At 49.1% G+C, this 11,926-nt stretch overlaps 3 protein-coding genes across 3 annotated transcripts; 2 read left to right on the top strand and 1 right to left on the bottom strand.

Annotated features, from left to right (window-relative positions):
* The first annotated feature begins 1,148 nt into the window (after positions 1 to 1,148).
* On the top strand, positions 1,149 to 5,599 carry K444DRAFT_622222 (uncharacterized protein). The gene is made up of 3 exons (XM_024882057.1): positions 1,149 to 3,192; positions 3,241 to 4,457; positions 4,505 to 5,599. Exons 1-3 carry the CDS (start codon positions 1,278 to 1,280, stop codon positions 5,351 to 5,353), a joined length of 3,981 nt encoding a protein of 1,326 aa, XP_024727792.1. The 5' UTR covers positions 1,149 to 1,277; the 3' UTR covers positions 5,354 to 5,599.
* A 671-nt stretch (positions 5,600 to 6,270) lies between these two features.
* Positions 6,271 to 8,479, top strand: K444DRAFT_638188 (uncharacterized protein; the record flags this gene model as incomplete). Its single annotated transcript, XM_024884220.1, has 4 exons — positions 6,271 to 6,511; positions 6,569 to 7,115; positions 7,189 to 7,844; positions 7,896 to 8,479. 4 exons carry the CDS (start codon positions 6,271 to 6,273, stop codon positions 8,477 to 8,479), a joined length of 2,028 nt encoding a protein of 675 aa, XP_024727791.1.
* Positions 8,480 to 9,356: 877 nt separating this feature from the next.
* K444DRAFT_638187 (4-coumarate-CoA ligase) lies at positions 9,357 to 11,220 on the bottom strand (the record flags this gene model as incomplete). The annotated part of the gene is made up of 3 exons (XM_024884219.1): positions 9,357 to 9,689; positions 9,744 to 10,871; positions 10,945 to 11,220. The coding sequence occupies 3 exons, from the start codon at positions 11,218 to 11,220 to the stop codon at positions 9,357 to 9,359; spliced, it is 1,737 nt and encodes a 578-aa protein (XP_024727790.1).
* Between the last annotated feature and the right edge of the window lie 706 nt (positions 11,221 to 11,926).

Genomic DNA, 11,926 nt, shown 5'->3' with positions numbered 1-11,926 from the left:
TCACGCATTCAGAGGTCTCGAACAATTCCAAATTCAAGGAATGGAGTTCACATGCTTCCTGTCCGATGGTTCCAAGCGGTTTAGCTACCGCCCTTTCAACCAAACATTATGGTGGGACGGTTTTCTGCCCTGCTCGGCTCTGCTAGATTTAGCACAACACGGAAACTGAATGAAATGTATTGACTGCTTATCTCTCGCCTAAAAATGGCTGCTGTTAGGATGGATAGAATGTATAGAGAGCTGTCGGGCCTGCATAGAAGCGGCTGACTGCAATGCCTCCTGCAGATTCATTAACATCTTCGGGAATCCCGAGTTAGGACATGACTGTGAGTTCTCGGGATTCAGCTCCGAACGTTCTCCGGTCTAGGTTATGAGTGACAAATAGACGTGTATTATACCGAAAGAAAAATAATAGAACTGCTCCTTCGTTTCACTTGAACGCCGCAATTGGAAGCGGATTGGGGGACATTGGTGGCTGCACGTGATCGGCCCATTCCTTCCACCTGACATCGTGACATCCTCGTCGATGTAGAGCATCCACCAGCCGCCAACACGCGTCGTTAGTCGTGAAGCAGATCAGCCCTCCAAAGCCAGAGTATCCATCTTTGTTTTCCCTTGCAGACCATCTCCGCGGAAGCTGACAAACCTGCTCAGTTGCTCTTTTCCAGGTCCGTCTGATGATCCAACCGATGTCGGATCCCGCGGTCAGCATCGGCTTCAATCGCTCCATGTGGTGGGAAAGCATCACCTCTTCGAGCACCTGCACTCGGCGAGTGGTGGGGGGGATCCAAGCCATCTTTATCCCAAGTGATACAGTTAGGATAGAGTGTTATGTCCGGCCTGCCGTGACTCGCAGCCTTGCTTCCTCCTGAGCGGCGAAGCCGTCCGAAAACTGGAGAAGCGGAAAGCGGTGGAAGAGGTGCGGTGGTGTTCGATTGTTCCATCGCCAATCGGGCACTTTCTAGCACGACGATTGCGGGCGCGCTACGCACACAAGCGGATGCTGAAGGGCGCATGTCAATTTTTCTTGACAAGCCAGTGCTGCACGGCCAGGGCAGGGGGAGTACAGTCATCGACTTCTCGCTTGACGAAGGAGGGGAGGGGGGAACAGGGCAGAGCAAGAACCGCATCATCAGTCTATCTATGTCCACTATCCCATTTCTCACCCTTCCTCACTCACGCCTTTCCTTTGATTTTCCATCCAAACTCCTACTACTGTGCTGTGCGTTGTACTCCTACCACCTGCTTATCTCATACTCCCGACGCCCTGCTGATGAATGACGACCATCGAGGAGATGGATGAATTCTTCGACTTCGACGAAGCTGCCCACCAATTGGTCCAAAATGGCATCGACTTCAACAATCTCGAGTCCGGGCCGTACGATATTGATTTAGCCTTTGCGGAGCCTGAGAATGACGAGAACTCGTTCACCTGCATCCAGCACTTCTCGGCGCCGGAGGAGCAGCTCTCCATGTGCCTGCAAGATGCCCTTGCAGACCCGTCGATGATGGGCCCCGACGACTTTACGGACTTTCCACGATGGATCGACGGCATGGAAGTACCGAGCCAAGCGTGTGCAAACTGCCAGCGGACGCGTATTCATTGCAAGGTCATCAAGGAAGGTCTCCGGAAGGGTTCATGCACCAGCTGCGTTGCCCTCGCCCGCTCCTGCAGTCTCACCCGGCCCAACCATCACCAAGAAGTTGTTGACAGGAACCTCAGCTCACAATCTTTTGGCTTGCCCAGAGACGCTGATGATTCGGGAGAGCTCGACTTCTCCGACTGGCCGGCAAGCCCATGCGATAACTGCTGCAGGCAGGGACTGGAGTGCAAGATCAGTCATAGAGATCCGCTTGGATCTTGTTCCAATTGCGTCTCTTTTGCTTGCCCGTGCAGTTTGTCTAACCATCTGAACATTCCGGGCTGGAACGACGACGGCTGCTCGAAGTCGATTGACAATCTGGTCTCGCCCTTGGAAGGCTCATTCCCTCAGAGTCGATCCACTCCTGACCTCGTTGCCCTGAACAAGAATTCGGATGAGAACATGAATTCAAATCTCGGTGGACCCATTCCCAAAGTCGGTGCAAGACTTTCCCGAGACTCGATTCGGATTCTCAGAGGATGGCTTTCCACTCATCAGAGCCATCCTTATCCAACTGACGAGGAAAAAGAAGTCCTTCAGAGGCAGACTGGTCTTACCAAGACTCAGATCACCAATTGGCTGGCCAATGCTCGTCGGCGAGGAAAAGTTCGGGCGCCTAGATCAACGTCACCCAATGTGCGCGGGTTCTCTGATGCAATGGACATTCCAAGACGCGCTACACCAGCTCTGGAGAACATGAATCCCCTGGAACGATGGAAGCACTCTCCACCAGAACATGAACCTGCCTCCGTCACTGCTATTGCAAAGGCCGTCACCGCTTCCACCTTTTCATCCGGCCGCGACAGCCCGTTCACAAGCTACGGTCACACTGATGATGGATCTAGCAGATCTCTATGCAATGTGTCTTCCACTAGCAGTCTAGGAACTTCTCAGTCTAGTGGTAACTCGTTTGCTTCTGCCTTCTCTCACAAATCTCGTGGTTCTTTCGGATCATTTGGATCATTTGGAAACAGAGGTCGACGTCGTCGCCGCCGCCAAGCTCCGAAGCCTGTCAAGATCAGCCCCACGACAACCCCTCCCCGAACCTTCCAATGTACTTTCTGCACCGAAACATTCAAAACAAAACATGACTGGCAGAGACACGAGAAGTCATTGCATCTATCGCTCGAAAGGTGGGTTTGTTGTCCAGAAGGCCCAAACCAGTTCTGTATAGACTACGATCACAATCGATGTGTCTTCTGCGGATTGCCCAATCCAGCAGCAGATCATGCCGAAATCCACAACTATTCGAGTTGTGCGGAGAGATCTTTGGGAGAGAGGACTTTCTACCGGAAAGATCACCTTCGTCAGCACTTGAACCTGGTTCACGACGTCAAATTCCAGAATTTCTCCATGGAAACTTGGAAGATCGTGACCCCTCAGATCCGTTCTCGATGCGGTTTCTGTGGTATCGTGATGGATTCGTGGAGTATTCGAGTAGACCACCTTGCCGAGCACTTCAAGGGAGGAAAGAGTATGGCTGACTGGAAGGGTGACTGGGGTTTCGAACCACAAGTTTTGGACATTGTCGAGAACGGAATGCCGCCATGTAAGCGTGAACATCTCGACTGGTGCTGCCAGAATTGACACTTGCTAGACTTGATCCACGATGAGCGAAATACTATGAATCCGTTTGAGCCAACCAATCCGACAGCGGATCAGTCGCGAACGATTGAAGACCTGGTTAAGATAGGACTCGTTGAATATATCCATGACCGAGTTTTGAAGGGAAGTGTGCCGACTGATGATGATCTTCTTTTCGAAGCTCAAAAGATTGTCACCAACGCAGATCAGTTTGCGAGTCTGCCTGGCGACCCTGAAATATCCTGGTTCCGTGATCTGATCATGCTCTCTGGCACTACGGAAGATCAGTCTCCTTTGACTGGTGCAGAAGCTTTTCTTCCTTGGGCACAGAGGCTAGAGATGATTGCCGCTCAGACCCCTCATGACAGGACTGACCTGGAGACGATTCCGTGTTCCAAACAGCGTTCATTGATGGCTTTTGTGATGGCCAAGCAGGCGCTGGGACTAACACCCACTGATCGTGAATTGCAAGTCGAATGCTGCAGAATCTTGGATGACATCGAGACGACCTCAAGCTACAAATCCAAAGCGGCTGTGGGATGGTTCAAGTATCTAATTGGTGCGTCAACATGCTGGCTTCGGGAGTTTAGAAGATGGGCTGGTCTACCTCGAAGTTCTGAGATGGCATCGGAACAAGTCAGATCTACGGACGACAAGAGCATCGATTATAGCATTCACAATCATGCTCGCCTAGAGAATGAGCTCAAAGACTGGACGGCTTTCCAAATCTCACTTGGGATTCCACCGAGTGATGCCGATCTTCAACAACAAGCACGATTAATAGTTTACAAGAACGACGACCCGTGGAACCAAACGGCAATCGATGATCCTGTCATTCTACATTTGTTCAAACGCCAGAACGGACTTGCTCCGCCGGATGATTCTGATGTTGGGCTCCTCATGCATCCTTTACCAGAAGTTTGTCATGACGGCTGCGCAGAGGATCACCGACACAGCTCCCAATCTCCCCAAACACTACACTGGGATCTGAAAAATCTGGGAATCAATCTGTCCTCACCAAACAGCGGCAGCAACAGCGTGACAGGAACATTTACACCAAACAATGACCAGCCACTCCACATGGTCGCTCAAAACCAACCCTCCACCAACACTAATCCCACCCTACCACTCAAGTACTTTCTCAACGACGCAAATTGTTATGGCCGACTCGTGCGAGAGCTCACTCGCTTCGTGACAACATGCACGTCACCAAATAACCCAAACCAACACGTTCGTATACTGTTCATCTACTCATGCCTGTCGCTAACGCAAATTAGATGCCCACAGATGCAGAAATTCAGAACCAAGCCCGCTGGGTCGTCTACGATGATGACGATCCCTGGAACCAAACAGCAGCCGACAATGCGGAGTGGCTCATCCGCTTCAAACGAGATGTTGGCCTTGCCCCCCGAGAAGACGGACCCGGCCTTCCATCAACCGTCGCTTCATGGCAAGTCAAAGGAGGCGGTTCTGGATTTTCCCCTCCACATGTTTGGCCAAAAGCACCCCTCGAACCTTTTACAACCGATGTTCCTGTGAAGATGGACCAGAAAGTCTTCAATATCAAAGCTACCACGGCCGCAAAATTCCTCGAGAGCATGCCTCAGCGATGGCAGAAGCCTGCTACGGTGTTCTGCTCGAGGGATCTAGAAAGTGGTTTGAACGAATTCGTTAGAATCGAGATGGCGAAAGGCAGTGTTCCAAGTGATGACGCGTTGAGAGCAAAAGCGAGGGAGATCTTGGGTGTGGAGCGAACGTCTGCAGACGATGTGGCATTGCTCGAGAAATTCAAAGCCATGCACGGGATCTCCTCCCTCCCAACTCCACCCAGTGGCTCCGACTCCATACCGACACTCGATGACGCTATGCTAGCGGAATTCGATCAGGAGCTTGGGATTGGGGATATGGATCTCAGTGGGTTGGAAATGCCTGCTGAGCTCCCACCGCTGAGCAGTTTCGGCTCACTCCACTCAGCGAGTCAAACAAAGTCTCCACTGGAAACAGGAGAAGTTCTTCATGATTTCGCGGGGTTGCATCGGGTGAATGCTGCGACTGCGAGTCCGTTGCGACGTAGGGCGAGTGAGAAGATGGCTGCTCAGGCTGGCTTTTCGCTGCCGAGAGGGTAATTCTGCGGATTTTGTGGGGAGTTTGTGGGGGTCTAGATACTCACGGAGAAAACACAGATGGCGTTGCAGAAAAGACTGGATCCAAAGATGGTATATGGGGAAAGTCGAAGTGGTCAAAAGTAGTCAGTCTTCAACAATAATAATGGGTCATTGGATATCGGGTATGGGTTTGGGGTTCTCAATGGTTAGCTAGGATGCTCAAGATGATTCCTAATCTCAGTTGTAGAAAGAATAAAAATTCAGTCGCAAAATCGCCCGACAAAATTTGGACCCAGACTCTTGGTATCTCACCGCCCAGCAGAATTCCGCCTAAATCTCGGAGTCAGGGTAGACCTCGTTGAATAATATTGTTTAGGCTGTTCTTTTTAAAGGCGGTTGGCCGGAGTCTCAGCAACCAACCGAATTCGGATTCTTGTCTAGGTGAACTAGCAATTACAATCGCTTGAGATCTTGGGCACGAAGAGAGGTGGCTTTATTGCCAAGCCTAGAATAAACGAAGCTGCGTTGTGGGATCCTCCTTCAACTGGTCTGTCGCCATAACATTGCGGCTCAACTGCGACTCTCCCGAAATCTAGAATTCGACTCATCAGAACAGCAGTGCCTAGAGACGCTTCCCCTCCTTATCTTTGTCCTGAAAAGCACAATCATTGGTTCAACACGCAGGATACATCTCAGCTCGGCGTTCAGTGGCCAATACCACTGCTTTGCGATGTTGTTGCTTTTTGCAGAAGCCAGGATCTCGTGATCTAGACTGCCTCTTTGTGGAGATCAGTCCAATAATGGGATTCCGTCTAGAACACTGCGATAAGCGCAACCAGCGGCCGAATATTTGTTCAGCGCCCAAGCATCGGATTTCAACCTTCGCATGTCTCGCAATTGTCTACTTGTTGTAGCACTCAAGTTTCGCAATAACAATCATGTCCACGAATTTATATTCTGGTCCCTATACCGCAGTGCAACATCAAGAGCAGGAGGCTCTTAGCCATGAACAAACTAGACATTCGTGGATGACGCCTCCTCGGTACTCTCCAATAACTCAACCTCTCCCAAGAAAGCCAGTACCGGTTGAGACGGTAGTTCCTACGGGCGAACCGTTAACTTCGTCCTGGGGGGTAGGATGGAAAACGCCGGCAGAGATCATAACTTGCTATTGTCTTGGTACGTTTAATCCATCTGGCCGTTAACTGAAGCAGTAAGGCTGACGCATTGGAACAGCTCTGGTAATCGCAGCCGCCCACCTTGGATTCTTCCTCTATCTAGACCACAAACCAGCAAACGGTCATGGAGCGTTCCCCCAAACTTATGTCGCTGCAATCTCTCATCTATCCGCCAGTGCCGTCGGAGCCTCTGCTACCGCATTAATCTCAATTGCATTTACTCAGTACATGTGGACGGTATTCCGAAGAAGGCATATATCGGTTTCTATCATTGAGTGTTTTTATACCCTGCGCTACAGGCCTTTGTCTTTCTTTTCTAGCAGTGCGTTTAAAACGTCACCTATCCTGTTTCTTTTGGCTATTATCGCATGGACAATACCGGTTGCTCTCATCTACCCACCTGGCGCACTGATCGTTGTTCCTTTCCCATTCACCACAGATTACCCTGGCATTGTGCCCACATACGATGCGTACTATACGGGAAATGATTCCGCTCTAGGCTGGTTTGGCAACCCCACTGTCGGCAAAATATCCTTGGCCGAGTATACAATTGGGTGGTCCAGGTTGGAGGATAATCTTACTAGAGGATATGACTGGACTTACGAGTAAGTATCGTTCTTTCATAATGGCAGCTCTGCTACTCTATTCAATACGTTGAATCTAATCTGACTTATGCAGGACTCCGTATGAACGTACCCAGCGGCTTGCAACATCCACACTTCTATCTGGTGCCATTCCAGCGACTGCATCGCCGTGTGGTACGGACTGTGCATTTTCGCAGAACATTGTTGTCCCGCACTTCGACTGCACCGTATCCGTTTTCAATGAAACTCTGGAATGGACTGGCCGAGCAGATGCTTTTTCTGCTAAATGGAATGATAGCACTGCCTACTCCGAGCTATTCTTGCTAAATTTCACTCGGCCCATCGGCATGTTAGACAATTACGTTGCTATTGAATTTCATCAATTCGAGTGTACCACTAGGCGCGCAACTTACAAACTCGACACAAAATATGTCAATGGCGAACGTAGCCTGAATTACCAAGTTTTGAATATTTCTGATATTTTCACTACCTGGCGGAATTCAGAAACTGGCGGTGAGGTTTATGGTGATGATAATTGGACCATGTATGGTTCAGTAAATCTATTCGCCATATTCGACAGCATAGTGACTGTACTCAGTGGCAGTCAGCAAGCTGTCATGTATGAGATGTCTGATTCCTACCCATTTTATGGTGGTGTTCCAGGAAACGTATTACTGCCACTGCCAAATGGAACTATGGCCGAATTTGCATTGACATACTATGTTTTTTCGTACGCCCAAGACATACTGTGTAAGTGACTATTTTTTTAACATGTTATATCCGGAGCTAATCTGTTTTTAGACCCAAATCAGACCATGATTGACATGACCGAATTCAATACGAACCCAAACTATAACTTTGATAATGTGGATTTCGGCTCTGGCCCAAGCTACAACATTACCCCGGATCACCTAAATCAAGCCCTGTTCAACTTGACACTTGCCATTGGATACCAAATCGGTTACTGGAATATCAGCACCATAATCAGTACAACTCAAATGGTAAACAAATACACCTTCGCCACTCCACGCAACTTCTACATCCCCTACGGCTTGCTACTGATCCTTTCAATACCAATCCTCGTGCTTGCCATGATTTCACTTTACCAGAATGGCGTACCTGCGGAAGATGGCGGTTTCGTCCAAGTGCTTATGACAACAAGAGGCAACAAGGATCTGGACAGGCTAGCTGCTGCTGGATGTCTTGGTGGCTCGAATAATGTCCCCAAAGCCCTTAAGGATATGGAGCTTCGCTTTGGTGCGCTGGTTAGTGTCGAGTCGGAAAGCACTGGGGAGGTTGATGGCATTGTCCGGGCTGGATTTGGTGGTCGTGGGGAGGTTCAACCGTTGCGAAAGAATGTTAAGTACGGCATTGCGAGCATCTAAAGTATTACTAGTCGATTACACTCTTCATGGTAGTTCACAATACTACTCGCCGGCACTCCGGTCCGTATTCGCATACAATGAGACTTCGTCTAGCTCACTAGCACAATATCTACGAATAATAACTTCTATTATACTAATAATCAATAATTAATGTATCTTGGCTTAAATGATTTTGACTACACTCTGAGTGATGATCAGCAATTCGATTTTAATACTCTTCTACCAGATTTTGATGGTGCTTTTCTTACCACTGGGAGCAAAGGTGAGTTACGAGCCTAGATGTCTGCCAAAGTTATTTTTGCCCCGCGGGCAAAGGTAGTAAGTCGCAGGTCTAAGAGTTTATCATTGCCTTCTTTGCCCGCAGGGGCAAGATTAGTGACCACAATATGGAATTTAGACTTACTGTTGACCCTAATCTGATAGCTGGAACCCCGTAAACCCTATAAAATCCCGGTCCCCAGAGCAGCCGTGGCCACCATATATGGACTCTCACCCCGGAGTCAAGCCTGGAAACCGATCTCGCGCTGAGCCAGAAAGTGAGCATCGCTCTCCTTGGGATTCCCATGGCAATGCCGCCTTACGCTCGGGCATCCTCGTGACGCGGCAATCACGGTATTTCCTACCCACACACCCAGTTTTGTACTAGACGAGACCCAAATCCCTTCAGTAAGGCAGTTCCGTACGAGTAGGCAAATGTGTCTTCGCATACTCTGTAGTTATAAGAGTTACGGCGTGGGCAACGTGCTTACAAAAGATACCTCGCAGTGGGACCTGAGAAGGGTTATTACTATTCACATTTACACAATTAACTGTCCCCAGGAATAGAGAGCAAAAGGAGGCCAGTGGGCATTAGAGATGCTTTATAATACAATACAAGTCACAATTTGACTCCACTCTTCATCCTCTCGGCCTTCTCCCGCTCTTTCAAGACTCTCCTTAAGATCTTCCCAGAGGGACTCTTTGGGATGGCCTCCATGAACTCAACGCCGCCTCTCAGCCATTTATGTTTTGACTTTAGCTGCTCCACATGCTTCAAGATATCATTTCGGGTGGTGTTATCACTCTGGTTCTTGGAAGAAACTGATTTGACTACGAACGCTTTGGGGACTTCCCCAGATTTTTCATCTGGAATAGAGATCACAGCGCAGTCGGCGACTGCTGGATGATCAAGGATACATGCCTCAAGCTCTGCAGGAGCAACTTGTAGACCCTACATCAAATTATTAAAATGTAGCATGTAGAAAAAGAGAATGAAACAACTCACATTAACTTTGATCAGTTCCTTTAACCGATCCGAGATCCAGACATGTTCATTCCCCTTCTGCGACTTCCTGATAATAACTTCGTCGCCAGTGCGCATGAATCTTCCTTCGGGCAAGTTCACAAACGTTTCGATATTCGCCTTGTCATTATTCAAATAGCCCATGACTACACTTGGACTTTTCACGAGTAACTCTCCGGGTTGATCATACCCAGTCACCTTATTGCCTTCCGCATCAATGACTTTCACCTCAACGCCAGCCAAAACGCATCCAGAACTTCCAAACCATATGTCATCAGGATGGCTTGAGGTGATTGCAGTACATGTTTTAGTCAAGCCATAACCTTGCCTGATGGTCCACGTTGGATACTGTTTCGCCAGCTCTCGAGCCGTCTCTTGTCCCAGCGGAGCGGCGCCAGAGAATACGTAACGAACACTGCTGAGATCGAAGGTGCCCATTAACTTCTCATTTTTCACCATTGTTATGATGATTGGAGGGACCACGAGAAGACTGTTGATTCGAAACCGGGAAATGCTTTTGAGGTAATTCTGGAGGTCAAACTTTGGGAGCACGACCGCGGCGTCTCCACGAAAAGTGCTGCAATGGGCGATGATAACCAGCCCATAGATGTGAGAAAAGGGTAAGAGTGCGAGCACGGCTTGCGTATAGTTCGGATCTAGTTTCAGGCGAGGCTCTCGCTCGGAGATGCAGACTTGGATGGTGTTTGCAATGACATTTCGGTGTGAGATGATGACGCCTTTGGGGAGTCCGGAGGTTCCGCTGGAATAGCATAGGAATGCTGCTTGGTTTGCGGCTTGACCTCTACTCCACCGGATTACTTCCAACTCTGGTAGTTTCTGACCGGCTTGGATCAGTTGCGTAAGTGATTTGAACTCTTCGGGAATTCGTTCGTGTCCAGCCATTTCGCAGATATAGATCTTGGTACTGGGGATACCGGCTTTCGCGGCTGCTGCTAAAGCTACAGGGAGGAGAGGCGTGACGGTGAAAATTGCTTTTGCGTGGCTGTTGGTGAGTTGATAGTTTAGCTCTTCTGCAGAATAGACTGCGTTTGCCGGGGAGGAAACGCCATTCAGTCTCAAAATCGCCCAGTTTATGGTCATAATATCGATCTAGATACTTGAATCAGTCAATTATCCCTCGTTCTAGCCCTAGACTTGGATGGAGAGAGGAAAGCAGACCCACAGTGTTGAGAGCAAACACACAAACCGCTTTATCAGACTCGCTTCCTCCGTTGACTTCCCACCCCATCTCCTGCGCCAGTGCTCTTGCTAGACACTGAACTCGATCCTTTTGTTCGGTAAGACTGAATGATTTGCCGGTGAGACCACAAACGTAGGGGTCCCGTGATTTTGCAATCGGATGTCTGCCATAACGCTCATCGAATATGAAATCGCAGAGGGGGAGGTCAGGGATTTCTGGAAGCTTCGGCGTCAACGCTGCGGGAGGAGTGAAAACCATGGCGCAAAGGGATCAATCAAATCTCGACGAGAGTGAGAGTTGGCGAAATGATCAACAATAAAGTTAAGAGGACTCGAGCAGGAGTTTCTAGCTTTTCCCCTTTGAACCGACCAGGCTAGTGTGCAATATTGCGAGTGCCGACCTACAACCCCATCCTAAGCAGAATATAGATTAACATGGAAAGCTCAAACTTGATCAATTGAAATGTGAATGTTGGCTGAGTAGTTGAAGAGTTCGCATGTCGGGCGATGGACGTGGAAACTTTTACACGTTTTCCCGTGGTGTCGAAGTCTCAGGACCCCCGCCACCCAATCCACCGTGGTGGACCCGGGAGTATGTTATAATCGGTGAATGTTGTTGAAGGTGATGAGCCTATGTCAAGCCATAACAATCTTCTTAGTCTCTTTCATCGGAAATTCTCTTGTCTCGAATGGGAGAGAGCATATTTTCTTTCGAGGCGGAATGAATGTTGGGGGTTACCCCTGAACAAGCGAGCCAAGTTGAACTCGGATAATTTGGCCATCCACCTTCAGAACCCCGCTCCGGGTGCAATATCTTCAAGGGCTGTTCTAAATAACATGCGAATTTTGCTGAGGACTACTGAGGACTCACAAAACACATCCGCCGATACGGCATAGAGCTTCCTACGTTGGGGATGATTTTAATAATTGAAAATGCCGGGTTGAAGAAAAGGCTGTGCCGTGCA

This window comes from Hyaloscypha bicolor, assembly GCF_002865645.1.
Source record: "Hyaloscypha bicolor E unplaced genomic scaffold K444scaffold_183, whole genome shotgun sequence".
Classification (NCBI taxonomy): Eukaryota; Fungi; Ascomycota; class Leotiomycetes; order Helotiales; family Hyaloscyphaceae; genus Hyaloscypha; species Hyaloscypha bicolor.
This window is presented reverse-complemented; position numbering and strand designations above follow the sequence as displayed.